Source organism: Scylla paramamosain, chromosome 15 (assembly GCF_035594125.1).
Source record: "Scylla paramamosain isolate STU-SP2022 chromosome 15, ASM3559412v1, whole genome shotgun sequence".
In the NCBI taxonomy this organism is placed as follows: Eukaryota; Metazoa; Arthropoda; class Malacostraca; order Decapoda; family Portunidae; genus Scylla; species Scylla paramamosain.
Genome location: NC_087165.1, coordinates 7,338,512 through 7,351,881, shown reverse-complemented (window position 1 = coordinate 7,351,881; position 13,370 = coordinate 7,338,512). Strand labels below are relative to the sequence as shown.

General features: G+C 42.9%; 1 protein-coding gene across 2 annotated transcripts in view; it reads left to right on the top strand.

Moving 5' to 3' along the window:
* LOC135107354 (uncharacterized) overlaps nt 1-13,370 on the top strand; it is a 33,203-nt gene continuing 19,833 nt past the window's right edge. Inside the window, exons 1-2 of one of the 2 annotated variants that reach the window (XM_064017093.1) lie at nt 1-118; nt 9,214-9,253. In XM_064017093.1, the coding sequence (XP_063873163.1) occupies nt 9,220-9,253 (34 nt within the window). In that variant the 5' untranslated portion in view covers nt 1-118; nt 9,214-9,219. Of the gene's footprint in view, nt 119-5,494; nt 5,654-9,213; nt 9,254-13,370 lie in introns of those variants that run through there. The other variant, XM_064017094.1, reaches the window with a different exon arrangement.

Sequence of the window (13,370 nt, the reverse complement as noted above, 5' to 3'; positions counted from 1 at the left end):
GCGCACCTGAGCCACGGCAGGTGAGAGGGAGGAGTGTCGTTTCGTCGACCTCTGAGTGAGGGTTTGTGTGATTGTCGCGGGAGCTGCTGTACCCAAGCCACTACACGGTCAGGCAGCTGTAAGTGATATCTTTCAAGCCTCTGTTAAAAAAAATAAGTGACTGAAGCAAAGAAAAGAGACCTTGTTGATATTTCTATAGGAAGTGGTGTGTGCGTACCCAAGAATTTTTTTTCTAGTTCGGCACATGTAACCTTAGCCTCATGTGTTTAATCTATATATATACGTTAGATGTCTTTACTTATAAGCAACGATGATAACCTAGGCTGGTGACTGTGTTGCATGTCTGTGTGTGTGTGTGTGTGTGTGTGTGTGTGTGTGTGTGTGAGGAGACGGGTGAGTGAGCGAGCGGTAAGCGGCCTTCATTGTGCAGATTGTGTGGCGCTGATTGTGCGAGGAAAAGTGACGGTGGTGGTGGTGGTGGTGGTGATGGTAGTGGTGGCGGTGCTTACGGTACTTGTTGCTGTTCTAGATGGTGTGTGTGTGTGTGTGTGTGTGTGTGTGTGTGTGTGTGTGTGTGTGTGTGTGTGTGTGTGTGTGTGTGTGTCTGTGTGTGTGTGTGTGTGTGTGTGTGTGTGTGTGTGTGTGTGTGTGTGTGTGTGTGATAGTTATTATAAAGTTGAGTTGCGAAAGAGAGAGAGATAGAGAATGATAGGAAGCTGGTACACACACACACACACACACACACACACACACACACATACAAGGAAATAAATATAAATGAATTTCTCGTCTGTGTCCATGGCTGTGTGTCTGTGTGTTTATGGCTGTGTTTCTGTGTGTCTCTATGTCTGTGCCTGTGCTGTCCTTGGTTCACGTTCGGTTCTCCCACCAGTTCACACCTTAATCGTGAGAAAGCGAGCTCTTCCCCTTTTCCACACACGTCTCCCTGTCACTCTTACCTAAGTGACTTCCTGGAAAGCATAAAATAACCACAAAGCTGCTGCTCCTTCTCTCCAGGCCTTCCCTTACTCTTTCTTCCTCCTTTCTTCTTTCCTGCATCATTATCATAATTATTCGCATCCCTCCCTGTGCCGTATCCCCTTTTCCCAGTAGCCTTGGCGAAGGAGAATCCAGCTTAGAGTAAGGAGCAAAAACAGAAAACTGGCTTCAGCAGAACTCGACGGTCACTAAAAACAGGCATACATTCACTCCACGCACGAGCTCACATCTCACACACCACCACAGTCACCACACACAAGCTCCCTCCTTCACTGCGTCTCTCCCAACACCTCAACTGCATCTTCAAAGCCTCATCCCTCAACTTATTCCCATGAATTTAGGAGAATACGTAAAGTGACTGCGAAAGACCAGTTGACCTACAAAAGCCTATACATTTGACCTACACAAGACTACTTCCTTCTACACAAGACTCAAGACTCTTCATGACATCCAAGCAGCTCCGTCACATCTGCCATCATCTTTGCATACTTTCATTTAATTTTGTTCCACTATTAACTATTTCTATTAACATTCCTGATTTCCTTTATAGCTGCACATCACCACCACACCACCGTCACATTGACACTCGTACATCATTACAGCAACGCCACATCACCAGAGAACACGCACATTACCACAAGAACCTTCCATAACCATAAAACATCCCTACAGCTTGACACATCTCTATAATATCACACATACAGCCTTACCATAAGCCACACTGCTCCCATACCAACAGTCAAACCAAAGAATCTTGACAACGTATCTACAGAAGCACCACCACATCCTCACAGCACACACACATTGCCACACAAATCTCACAGATATGGAGCATCACATCAGCTTGTCATGTCTCCAACAGAATGCAGCCTTACTACAACCCATATTCTGAAACACTTCTGCGCTGCACCTCCACTACTTTCAAAAGGCTCTAGTTGAAGTGACACGGTGTTTTTACAGTTCTAGTGGCAGATTAACGAGATTTATGCATAATATTAACACGAAAAACAGTCTTGAGAAACCGGCTAATCATGTCTGTGGCCTTTGAAAATAGTTGTGGTGAGAGAGCGTTTCAGAATACGGGCCTAAAAGCCACATTGCTTCCATACTCACAGTCAGACCAAAGGATCACTCAGCCCATTGCGTAACGTACCCGTAAACATGCATCAAGCGGTACCCAAGGAGAGCATTGGCTAGTTTTTCTTCCACCAAGGTGATTTTTTTCTTCATTGATTAACTGACATAATTCTTAAGTGGGGCAGAATAACCCATTTCAGAATTAATCCTATCACAGGCAGTGTATTTGCTGTGGGTTTTGATACATTTTACTTGACATTGTGTCTCGTATTCTTAAGATCTCTTCGGGCTTTCATAAGAACTATTTCCAAAGGTTACAGAGATGATTAGTCGAGGTCTCATGGTGCAATTTCTCCACCATTAGTGTTGGGGAATTCTCGCTGAATAATATCACTCTTGAAAACACTATAGTAACTTTATATTACAGCCTGATGAAATTAGTCGAGACGAAACGTTGAAATGTTAGGGAATTCAGTCCAAGGCTTTAACTTTTTTTGTTCTTGTGTCTCATCTAAGGATAATATTCTTAAACATTTTGAGTGTCTTGTGATGAAAATTTCTAGAGTTTTCAACAGGGTTTTCATGTTTCTGGTGAGAGTTTATGAGCGATTCTACACCATCAACAAGAAAAGTCCTATGAAAACCTATCTAATCACCTCTGTAGCCTTTGAAAAATACTCCCTGTGAAAACTCAAAGCGTTTAGGAATACGGGCCTAAGAATGGCGGGGATATAGTATACTGTACATAATGCGGTGGCGAAATATGATAACGCTACACTGACTGGTCTGAATAATAAGTGGCATAAGTTATCAGCTGGTCCTTGCTTTCACTGCCTGCGCGTGGTTTCGAAGGCAGAGAAGCAGGCAGGTGGGCTCTAAGAAAGTTTGAATGAAGGACTATGGCTTATTCTCTCGTCGTTTAGTACGTTCACTGATTCTGCGTAGTTATTATGTACTGTACGTATACCTTCCTCACTAGGAGAGAAAAAAAAACACAAATTATCAGGGTCAACAAAAGCGAGGTTAATTGCGCATTATTGAGTAACGGCATACACGACAACTCCAGGAAGGGGGAAAAAAGTAGGGGAAAATTGAACTTACAACAGACTGCATCGTTTTGATATCTTACTTCATTGACTAAAAATGTACGAGTATGTTATTAATTCTTGTTACTGTTCTTCTTTTGTTACTACTACTACTACTACTACTACTACTACTACTACTACTATTTTTCTTCCTCCTCCTCCCCCTCCCCCTCCTCCTCTTCCTCTTCCTCTTTCTCTTTCTCCTCCTCCTCCTCCTCCACCTCCTCTTTCTCCTACTGATGCTGCTCTTCTTCCTTATTTTCTTTCTACCACCACCACCACCACCGCCACCACTTTGCCATCACTTCCTACCTCACTTCCTTTCTTACCCTGAAGGAATCTTTCAGGAGGTGAAGTCGAGAAACCCGTGAAACTGTTGCTGCTGCTGCTCCTATTGAGGCTAATTTCTCCTGCCATCTGCCGCAGGAGGGTTAGACGCTTCCTGACTCAACGGTTGGTGGGGCGAGTGATGGGAGGCGGGAAGGAGAGGTAGGAGGAAATGGTGAGATATTGAGCAGGTAGGAGATCGACAGGTAGATGGATTAATACAACATGTAGTGCTAATATCACATATTAGAGTACAGTTATATATAAATGACGCCAAGGGAGGGCGAGAAAGGGAACGCGGAAGGAGAGGTGCAACAGGTTGAAAAGTATTAAGTCAGTGGCATATCGACAGGCAGGTGTATTAATACGACAGGTACAGTTAGTATTACATAAAATTAGTGTACAGTTATGTATATAAATGACGATTATTTCATTCTAAGTTTTAATTTTTCATGTTCCGTGGATAGCAAATAACTCCCACACTCATCTCCTGCAGTTAACTTAGTATGAATCGTTGCTTAGTGTAGATGTTGGAGGATAAAAGTTGTTTGAAATTAGATGTAAGAAAAAATGGTAAATAGACGCAATGTTCGAGAGTTGATTAGTCGACGGTAACGCACCGGTGAGGACATTCTGGTTAGAACGTAAGAAAACATAACAAAGTAAGAGAAGTTGCAAGAAAATCGAACGAATGAATGTCTTTTTCTCCTAGCATTTTTTTTTCTGGGATGCACCGTACACACACACACACACACACATACACACACACACACACAGGGAAGGTATCGCTGGTCGGGAGAGGCAGTGGTGGTGGTGCTGGCGGTGGTAGTGGTGGTGACGTGGTAAAGCTCTTGCCTCACATTTGGGGTCCGGTTTGAGTCCTGCAATAGCTCAAAGATACCTGTTTCTCATTAACCATGGCTTCCATTGTGGTCTCTTGTCAGGAGAAGCACAATGGGCTACAAAGATGTCATGTTAAGGTATGAGCACGTTTTTCCTAAGAATAGCCGTGTGTTTCTTTAATAGCTCAGTACCAACTAAAGCATACTCGTCTGACTGTGATAAAGGATGACGTACAGAAAATCATGACGAAATGTGAACTTTGTCTCTAAAAGTAGAACCTTTGTCTAAGTTGATGTCTGGAAGCAACACAGCTCCATAGGAGGCTCTCTCGCTGGCCTCACGCGCGGGTTCCTCTATAAACAGCACGGCTAAGCACGCAGGAGCTGAAACCTCCTTTCATCAACTCTCCCTTTCTTGCTAACTCTCTCTACCTTTCTTTTTTTATTCTTTTTTTTTTTTTTCGCTGTAGTGCTTCATTTTCTCTTCTTTATAGCAGTTATTCATACAACATTTTTTTTTTTCCGGAAAGACAAGATTCCTTCCGCAGAAGTACGCAAAACTGGATGGTCTACGTAAAAGGCTTTTTATCAAATCTACAGATAACTGGGATGCTTTTAACTCATAGTCATCACGCCCAGAGTACGTACACAAGAAGAGCCTCCTTTCTGTCATCGCCTCTGCCGGAACAGTTAGGAACTCTGTGACTTTCTCTGCTGTTCTTCGCTCCCTCGACCAAATGACTAAAAAGTGGAGTGTTGGACGGACGTCTTGGTAGTTGGCCTATTTACTTGTCACGTGCGCACGTATAGCAACTTATACATAACTTGTTAGATCCATACGTATCCTCTTGGCAAACGTGAGGAAATGCTACAAACATTTGTTTCTGCGAAGATTAATATATTTTGTGTTCATTTTACTCTCTCTCTCTCTCTCTCTCTCTCTCTCTTACTCGCCTCATGAAGGAATAACGAAATAACACTAACGTAAACCAGTGAGCGAGTCAAGTTGGGGAGGCGGGGCGGGGCGGAGCGGAGCGGAGCCGAGGTGGTGCGGGGCCCAAGACTCCAGGCGTGCAGTACCGGGACGGCTTGGCGGCGGAGAAAGTGGCAGTGGTGGCGGTGGGAGAGAGTGCTGGAGGTGGTCTGTGCAAACTCAGCCACTTCACTGAGTAGCGCGAGTGAGAGGGCAGCGCCGTGGAAGCGAGGCGCAGATAACGTGCCAGTAGACACGAAGAACCAAGAAATTCGAAACGGGAGACGATTCATCAGATGAAAAATATGTCACGTGGAGGATTGTGGAAAAGCGAAACAGGTATTGGTTAGGTAAGATACTAGTATCGCTGCCATCCACACTACCTCACCACCACTACCATCAGTACCATCACTACCAATGGTCACATCTCCCACCACAACCACGGCCACCACAACCAGTAATAACCAGTCAAAAATTGAAGTCGCGGCAGTGTTGCAAAACTGCCAAGCCGCTGGAGCAACACGACACACTTTCTTTGTTTACAAGAATTCAGCTTGTAAAAAGAAAAAAATACGACTTTTCCCTTTAATTAATAAACCTTCCAGTTAAGAAAGTTGTAGTTGCCGTAGTTACCGATAAACGAATCACACCGAGGATGACATTTTTACGATTAGTCAAGATGTGATTATGTGCAAGTACACGTGACGATACAACCAAAATTACAACTAATTCGTTTTCTCTATCATCAAATTTTACTTTCGACGGGAAGTCTTATTCATTGCACGGTCGGAGAAGCAAGCTACACCAAACCTTTCATCACCAGGAAGCATGAGAAAGATAATCGAAACTGTGAGCTCGTCGACAGCATCTCCAAATCCTGATAAATTAGCTACGTGTTGTTGCTTCACCTTGTACTTTTCCTTCAGACAGCACGGCCCGTTAAGAAGACAGAGGCACAACAGGGAACCCATACAAATAAGCGGGGACGATAAGGCTGAGAGGTGTGCAGCGGTCAGACGAGCCACTCCCCCACTCTCCCTTTCACACACGGATGACCCCGCTGCTGCCATAAGGGGCTCCACCACATTCTCGTTGCTTTTCCAGTTCTGAGGCGCGCACTCGATTTCCGAGCGCGCACACACACATGTTATTTTAGTGTCCTTGGAGCGTTTCCTGCTGTGACGGAGGTCGTGGGAGGTAGAAGTAGCGAAGCAGAAGCTGAGAACACATGCTGTACCTCACGTCGGGGTGCACAAAGTCTCAGTTCTTCGGCGAATGTAGCTCAAGTTCGTGTCGTTGTGTCGCAATCTCTTCAGCTCTGTCACTTCTCTCGGTTCACATTCCCCCGCCTCCTCTCATGAACTTATTTCCTTTAGTAAAGAGAACACAAAACTCAGCAAACCGACAATTTACGAGCTTGCAGCAATTTATTTTCACTCTGATCGTCGCTTTCTTCTCCGTGCATCGCCTACTTGCTCGCATCCCTAAGGCGTGAGTTTGGATCTTGCTGAGTACGTTGGCTGTGTATATGGGTGTGTGTGTGTGTGTGTCTTGGTGGGTGTGGGGTGAATAACCTCTACTCTTTTTCGTCTTGGTGTGATTATTGTTCCATCTCTGACGTGAGCCATGCTGTGCAGTTATAATTTTGCTGTTAGTGCTATCATCATTGCTATCGTCATTAGGATTATTGATGTTTGGTGCAATACACGAGTTTTGGTGCAGAAAAGGCTAAGCAACTGCCACCGAAGGAAGGAGGAAAGCTTGTGTGACTTGACGCACTTCAATAATAGCCACGTCACTACCACCACCATCACCACCATCACCACCACCACCACCACCGTCATCATCACCACTGCTATTACTACTACCACTGTCGCTGTTCTTACTTCCACAAAACGTGTACTCACTGTACGTACGTACAATCATCCCCATCATCAATGCCACCAACATCTTCACCATTGCTGTTTTCTGTCACCACTGTCTTAGCCATCATCAATACCATCGTCACCACCACAGCGATCTCTCACCATCCCCACGGTCACCATCACCACCACCGTCCTCATCATCACATTCACCACCACTGCGCTCCGACGTCACCGCCTCACCATCCAGTACCCGATGTGGAAGCTGCAGGTAGGATGACAAGTCCATTAAGGTCTCTAGGGCGAGACCTTTGACCTCGAGTGGTGAGCTGAACAAAAAGCAAGACGAAAATAAAGACGATATGACCGACAATGGCAAGTTCACCCTTGATGCTCTCCAAAAGGTTGAAGAAGGACCTGCGGCTGAGAGTGACAGCGACTCCTGCCGCCACCACCTGAATGCACAGGGGTTTCTTTGTTCGTATCTCTTGGCGCTACGAACGTAATTCCTAAGCAGGTTCGAAAGTGAAAATGTGCTGACTTTCGTAAAGGAGAGCTGCAGGGCCCAAATTTTCGCACTTTCGCTTTTCATTTATGCATCAAGTTCTCGGTACCATTCTTACATTTAAGGACCACCGTCACTTCCCACATGATGCTCTCTCCTTCATCATGAATTTCGGGGAGCGAGGCGTCAGTATGCACCAGTGACGTAGGCAGATCACGATTTATGGCTGGATGTTCGTGCATCTGTAAAAGCATGCAAGAAAATAATTCCCATAAGTGCAACTTAGAACCTGTTTGTTTGTCTGGTGTGTGTGTGTGTGTGTGTGTGTGTGTGTGTGTGTGTGTGTGTGTGTGTAGACAAAAGACGTATATAATCTGTCAGCTTCTTAATCCAGTCAGTAGCGCAATATGAGTAATTAGTCAGTAATATTCAAAGCCTTGATGGTCTGTCTACCCCACATACGTATTAATGTTCTGCCAGCAAACCTCTATTGACAGCTATGCCCTGAACAGGATTAGATTGCATCTCCCGCCTTTCACACCCAAGGTTCAACGTCTTTGGGAACTGCAACCTCAGACGCACCATGAAACACAGCCACGTCTACGCCTCCATTCTCCCGCGGGACTCATGGTCTTGTTCTTGTTACTGGTGCTGTATAAAGGTGCTTGGCTCTTTCACACTCGACACCAGCATAAGAGAAAGAATATTCTATAAACAAAGACAAATTTAATGGCGAGTGCGATGTGATGTGTCTTGACTATCTTGTTCGGGGCTATCGATTGTCGCCACGATGGTCAGTGTGAGTGAGGTCAGTGATACAAAAATCTGGCTCGCGCAACACGCCCGCCATATGAAAGCAGCCGAACAAGATTACAAACAGGGTTACAAAATAAGGTTACAAATTCTCTGCCACTGAACATCCTGAGGAACAGAGATAGAGGTCACCACATGTGCTTCTTGCCACTGGAAAAGGAAGGACAGACAATGATGTTGCTACACGGAAGGTTACTAAGCTTACGTATCCTGTTGTATATCATTGCCAAATGTTGCTGCTGCTTTCGCCACCGTCATCACCATCACCACTGTCGCTGCCGTCATAACCACCATTATCACCATCAACTGCTACGATCAGAAAAAAAAAAAAAAACATTCAGGTTATTCACGAGAAGCACTTTTTTTTTTTTTTTTTTACGAGAAATAGCCTATCATGTGTGTGTGTGTGTGTGTGTGTGTGTGTGTGTGTGTGTGTGTGTATGATCTTAGACGTATACAATGGTTACGGATCCATCATAAACTTCTACGTATCAAGATACTGATTATTCTTCACGTCTCGTAGTCGTTTTAGTTGTTGATTCACTAAATAGAATTTCCTGAATAATTTGTCTTGGAAGCTACAATCAATGTATGCTGTGAAAACAAATCTTAGCTTCCAGACTAGCCAAACACAGTAGTAGAAGTGAAAACACAAACAACAGCTTAGCGCACCATGAAAACACGCATTTTCCTTTGCTATGTATGTTTACAAGTCTTTTCTTCCCTGCAGGTGGCCATGGTGCGACGGGTCCGGCTGGCTGTCCTGCTGGGTGAGTAGCGCGGCGTGGGTGCAGGTGTGAGGTGAGAGTACCGTGGGAGGCAGCCGCGGCCTCGCCCAGGGCTATAAGGGTATTGGGTAAAACATTTCCTTTCTCTTTGTTTATTGTCTGTATTCTCGGCAACCCAAGAATTCCTAACTCCTGCTGTCTCCTCACGGTGGCCTCCAGTGCTCACTTCTCACGCCTCACGGGGCTGAAGAGCCTCCCTGCTGACTTGATAATGTTGTACATGAATACATAACTACGTGTATATTAAAGGAACTGAACGCGAATTAAATACTGAGCAACAATAATTTAATTTTACCAACTTTGAAAAGTGCCTCCGTCTTGACTTGGATAAGATTGTTCTACATATATCACAAGAAGCACTGAGCTGGAAAGAAATAATGAACAACAATAACTGAATTTTATCAATTTCGATTGAACAGGAATAGCTGAAATCGAAGACAAACCATTGTTAAAAGTGTTCACTATGTACAAATTAGTGTTTAAGCTGCCCTTACAAGCTAAAATTCAAGATGATGGATACTTGGATAGTTATACCTTATGTATTTCTTAATTTACCTGTAGTTCATCTGTTTTTATTCTGAAAATTAGTGTACATTACAAAAATGAAGCTAACAATTACATTTCATGATCAAATGAACATAAGAACACAAGAGCACGAGGGAAACTGTAAGAATCTGGTCAGTTACGCAGTCAATCTGATAAGGCGATAATAACGGAACAATGCGAAATGTGTTAGGAAGTCGGGAACTGGATCACGAGTATCATCACATTTTCTCGTCACAATGAGAGTACAAGTGCGCTTCCCAAAGCCTCGAATTGAAGCGTGAATCTGTACTTTTTGCAGCTTCACAAAACATTTCCATCTTCAAGATTTACGAGGATAGATAAGAGTTTTAACACAATTTCCACCTTTAAGTTTTATGTACAAGAAAAAATGAAAGTTCCAACACAATTTTCACAATGTTAATTTTCCCGTTTTACAAGATAAAAATTCTAACACAATTTCCATTTTCAAGTTTTACAAGGAAACATTTGAGTCAGTAAGCGGCTGTCATTGGTGTTTCCTCAGTAGTCACGACAGATAATAAGGGCAATCATAACCATCCATGGGGTTTTTGATCCCGAAAATGAAAGAATATTTCTAATAATGTTTGGTTCCATCCAATATTGTTCGAGTGTCCAATAAATGTTTCGTTGTGTTCAATAATCAACTAATGAGCCAGAAGGATGAAATCTGTCTCAATATTGTTTTTTGCGTACAATATCTATACGATATGTTGGAATCTCTCTCTCTCTCTCTCTCTCTCTCTCTCTCTCTCTCTCTCTCTGCAATAATGGTTAAACAGCTCAAAATATTAAGTAAATATAAAACATAACGAAGTCACAGAGAAACCGAAAGCTCCACGAAGAAAATGCAGCAAAAGAAAGTTTATTGTAATTCACAAAAATGCTAATCACTCTTTCGTTTAACCTTTACCGTAGTGTGAGTTCTTCATCTCTCAGGATTTCATGATTAACACACTTACATATGACTCTAAGGTGCGTCTTAATAAAAGAGCTGCCTATTGTTTTGTCATGCTGCTGCAGTTTCCTTGTTATCTTGTGAATCTTTTAACCCTTTCAATGCGACATATACCAAATTAGAGTATTAAAAACACCGTATTAAATCTTTACAGGAGTCCACAAGAAAGAAAAAAAGAAGAGAGAAAAGGCAATTAGAAGACGAGATTTTCCTTTATTTATTTATTTATTTTTTTGCTAGCACAATATCTAGAGAGAATTACTGGAGAGAAACCGTCTCAGTGGTTTGAGATCAAGGAACGGTGTGTCGGATAGTAGTGAAAGAGTTATTAAAAACTACAAGCGCATTCCAGGCTAGATTTTCTTTTCAGCTCAACTCGGAGATGTGAAACTGTGAAAGTGTGAGTGTGTATGTGAGAAAGCGTGAACACTGGGATCTTTACTCTGTCATTAACTGTAAAAGAAGGTCGTCGGGATGAGAGAATTTATGAGACCACGCATGCTATGCACGTACGCCACACACACACACACACACACACACACACTTCACTGACACTTGATAGGCTCGGGTTCGTGCCTCGGTTATGTAGCTTAGTGTTTCCCATTGATGACCAAGCAGTTAATGCCCTTCTTGAGTGTGTGTGTGTGTGTGTGTGTGTGTGTGTGTGTGTGTGTGTGTGTGTGTGTGTGTGTGTGTGTGTGTGTGTAAGGTGTCAGTCTTATCTCTGGATCGGATTATCTGAGTTCGAAGTTCCTACCGGAAGAATAATAGCTAGTAAATCCAGCACGCACGAACACACACACACACACACACACACACACACACACACACACACACATTCAGATAAAGATAGCTAGATGGTTGGATGAACAGATAGATACATACATAGATAGACTGATAGAAAGATGGATAGACAAATAGTTTATTGACCACAGTTGCAAGAACTGATATAAGATTACAGAACAAACGCAAGGAAATTACAAAATAAATGCGCTCACACACACACACACACACACACACACACACACACACACACACACACACACACACACACACACTTTTTTAGAAAGGGAAGGTGTGAAGCATAGTATGGATAATGAAGTGGTGAAAGGAGAAGCAGCGATGGGTGATGTAGGCGTGTGGTGGTGAGGAGTGCAGGATGGTGATGTGGGTTGTGAAGAGCTTGATCATTGCTAGGTGGTGGTGGTGGTGGCGGTAGAGTGTGCTGAGGAGCTTGCAGTAATGAACAGCAAGAAAACGCTCTTGTGTACCAGGAAACTATTTCTTTTCAATACACGTCCAATACACACACACACACACACACACCTCTCTCTCTCTCTCTCTCTCTCTCTCCTTTTGAGGCACCAGCTGAAACCGAGGTGACTGCATCTGCAACATCACCAAGTTCATTATAACACAAAACTGATAATGTAAAAAGAAACAAATCCTTTGGAAAAAAAAATAATAATGTCACAAAGAATAATCCCAGGAGAGGACAGGAAAAGAATTGTCGCTGGCAGAGACGGCGCGGCAAATGACCTTTGGACGAAGCAAAAGACAATCCTGAATCTTACAAAATACCAAAAGAAGCAGAGAATAATGGGCTGTTCTCTGCTGACACCTATTAAAAAAAATCGTGGTTGTTGTTGTCGATAAAATAACCTCATACATAATCTTGTCTCTGATTACAACGGACAGCCTTTCTGGTAGTAGTTGGCAATGGAGGAAACTTCTAATGAGATGTTGTATCTGTGAATTAAGGAAAGGAAAAAAAAAAAAAAAAAACTTGGTGGGTGTTATTGGCGAGAGAATGACCACTTAAGCTTGTCTCTGATTATGAAGGACGACCTTTCTGGTATAAGTTAGCAATGGAAGAAGCTACTAATGGGGTGTTTTTACCTGCTGACTGAGGATAATAAGAAATGTTTGTGGGGATGGTGTTGTTAGTGCGTTGAATGAGTGGCAGTATTTAAATGTCGCCAAAATGAAGGTGAACTGGTGTATGTTACAAATGCAAATGAGAACTGTTATATATAATTGACAACACAACACTTATCTCTTTGATTCTATCGCTCCTAAAGGTTGGCAGGGTATGCGAGACACCACGTAGGACTGCACTTCCTTAAAAATTGGTGTATGTAAGGCATTTATTCATCGTTCAATGTCCTTCGTATTCCAGACTATAATAAACTATAAAAAAAAAACTACGGTAAAACTAATAACGCAACTTCTTCAGCGTTCAGCATCCTTCCTAAAGCATACTTTAATAAGCTATAATAAAGCTACAATAAAACTATGGTAATCCTGTGAGATTTTTAGAATTTTTATTTTAATACCCGATATCTTTCACTTATCAGATGTGTAGCAATCAGTTGTATAAACACATACGCAGCCTGCACGATATAGGATGCCTTTAATGGTACACTATACATTTCCATCAATCCACTCATTCAATATGTTGCTCACTCTTAATTGAGCCAGCAACGGTCACTAGTTCTCTAAAAGGGAAAAGTTATAATGTACGCATCCAATTTCTCTCTCTCTCTCTCTCTCTCTCCTCTCTCTCTCTCTCTCTCT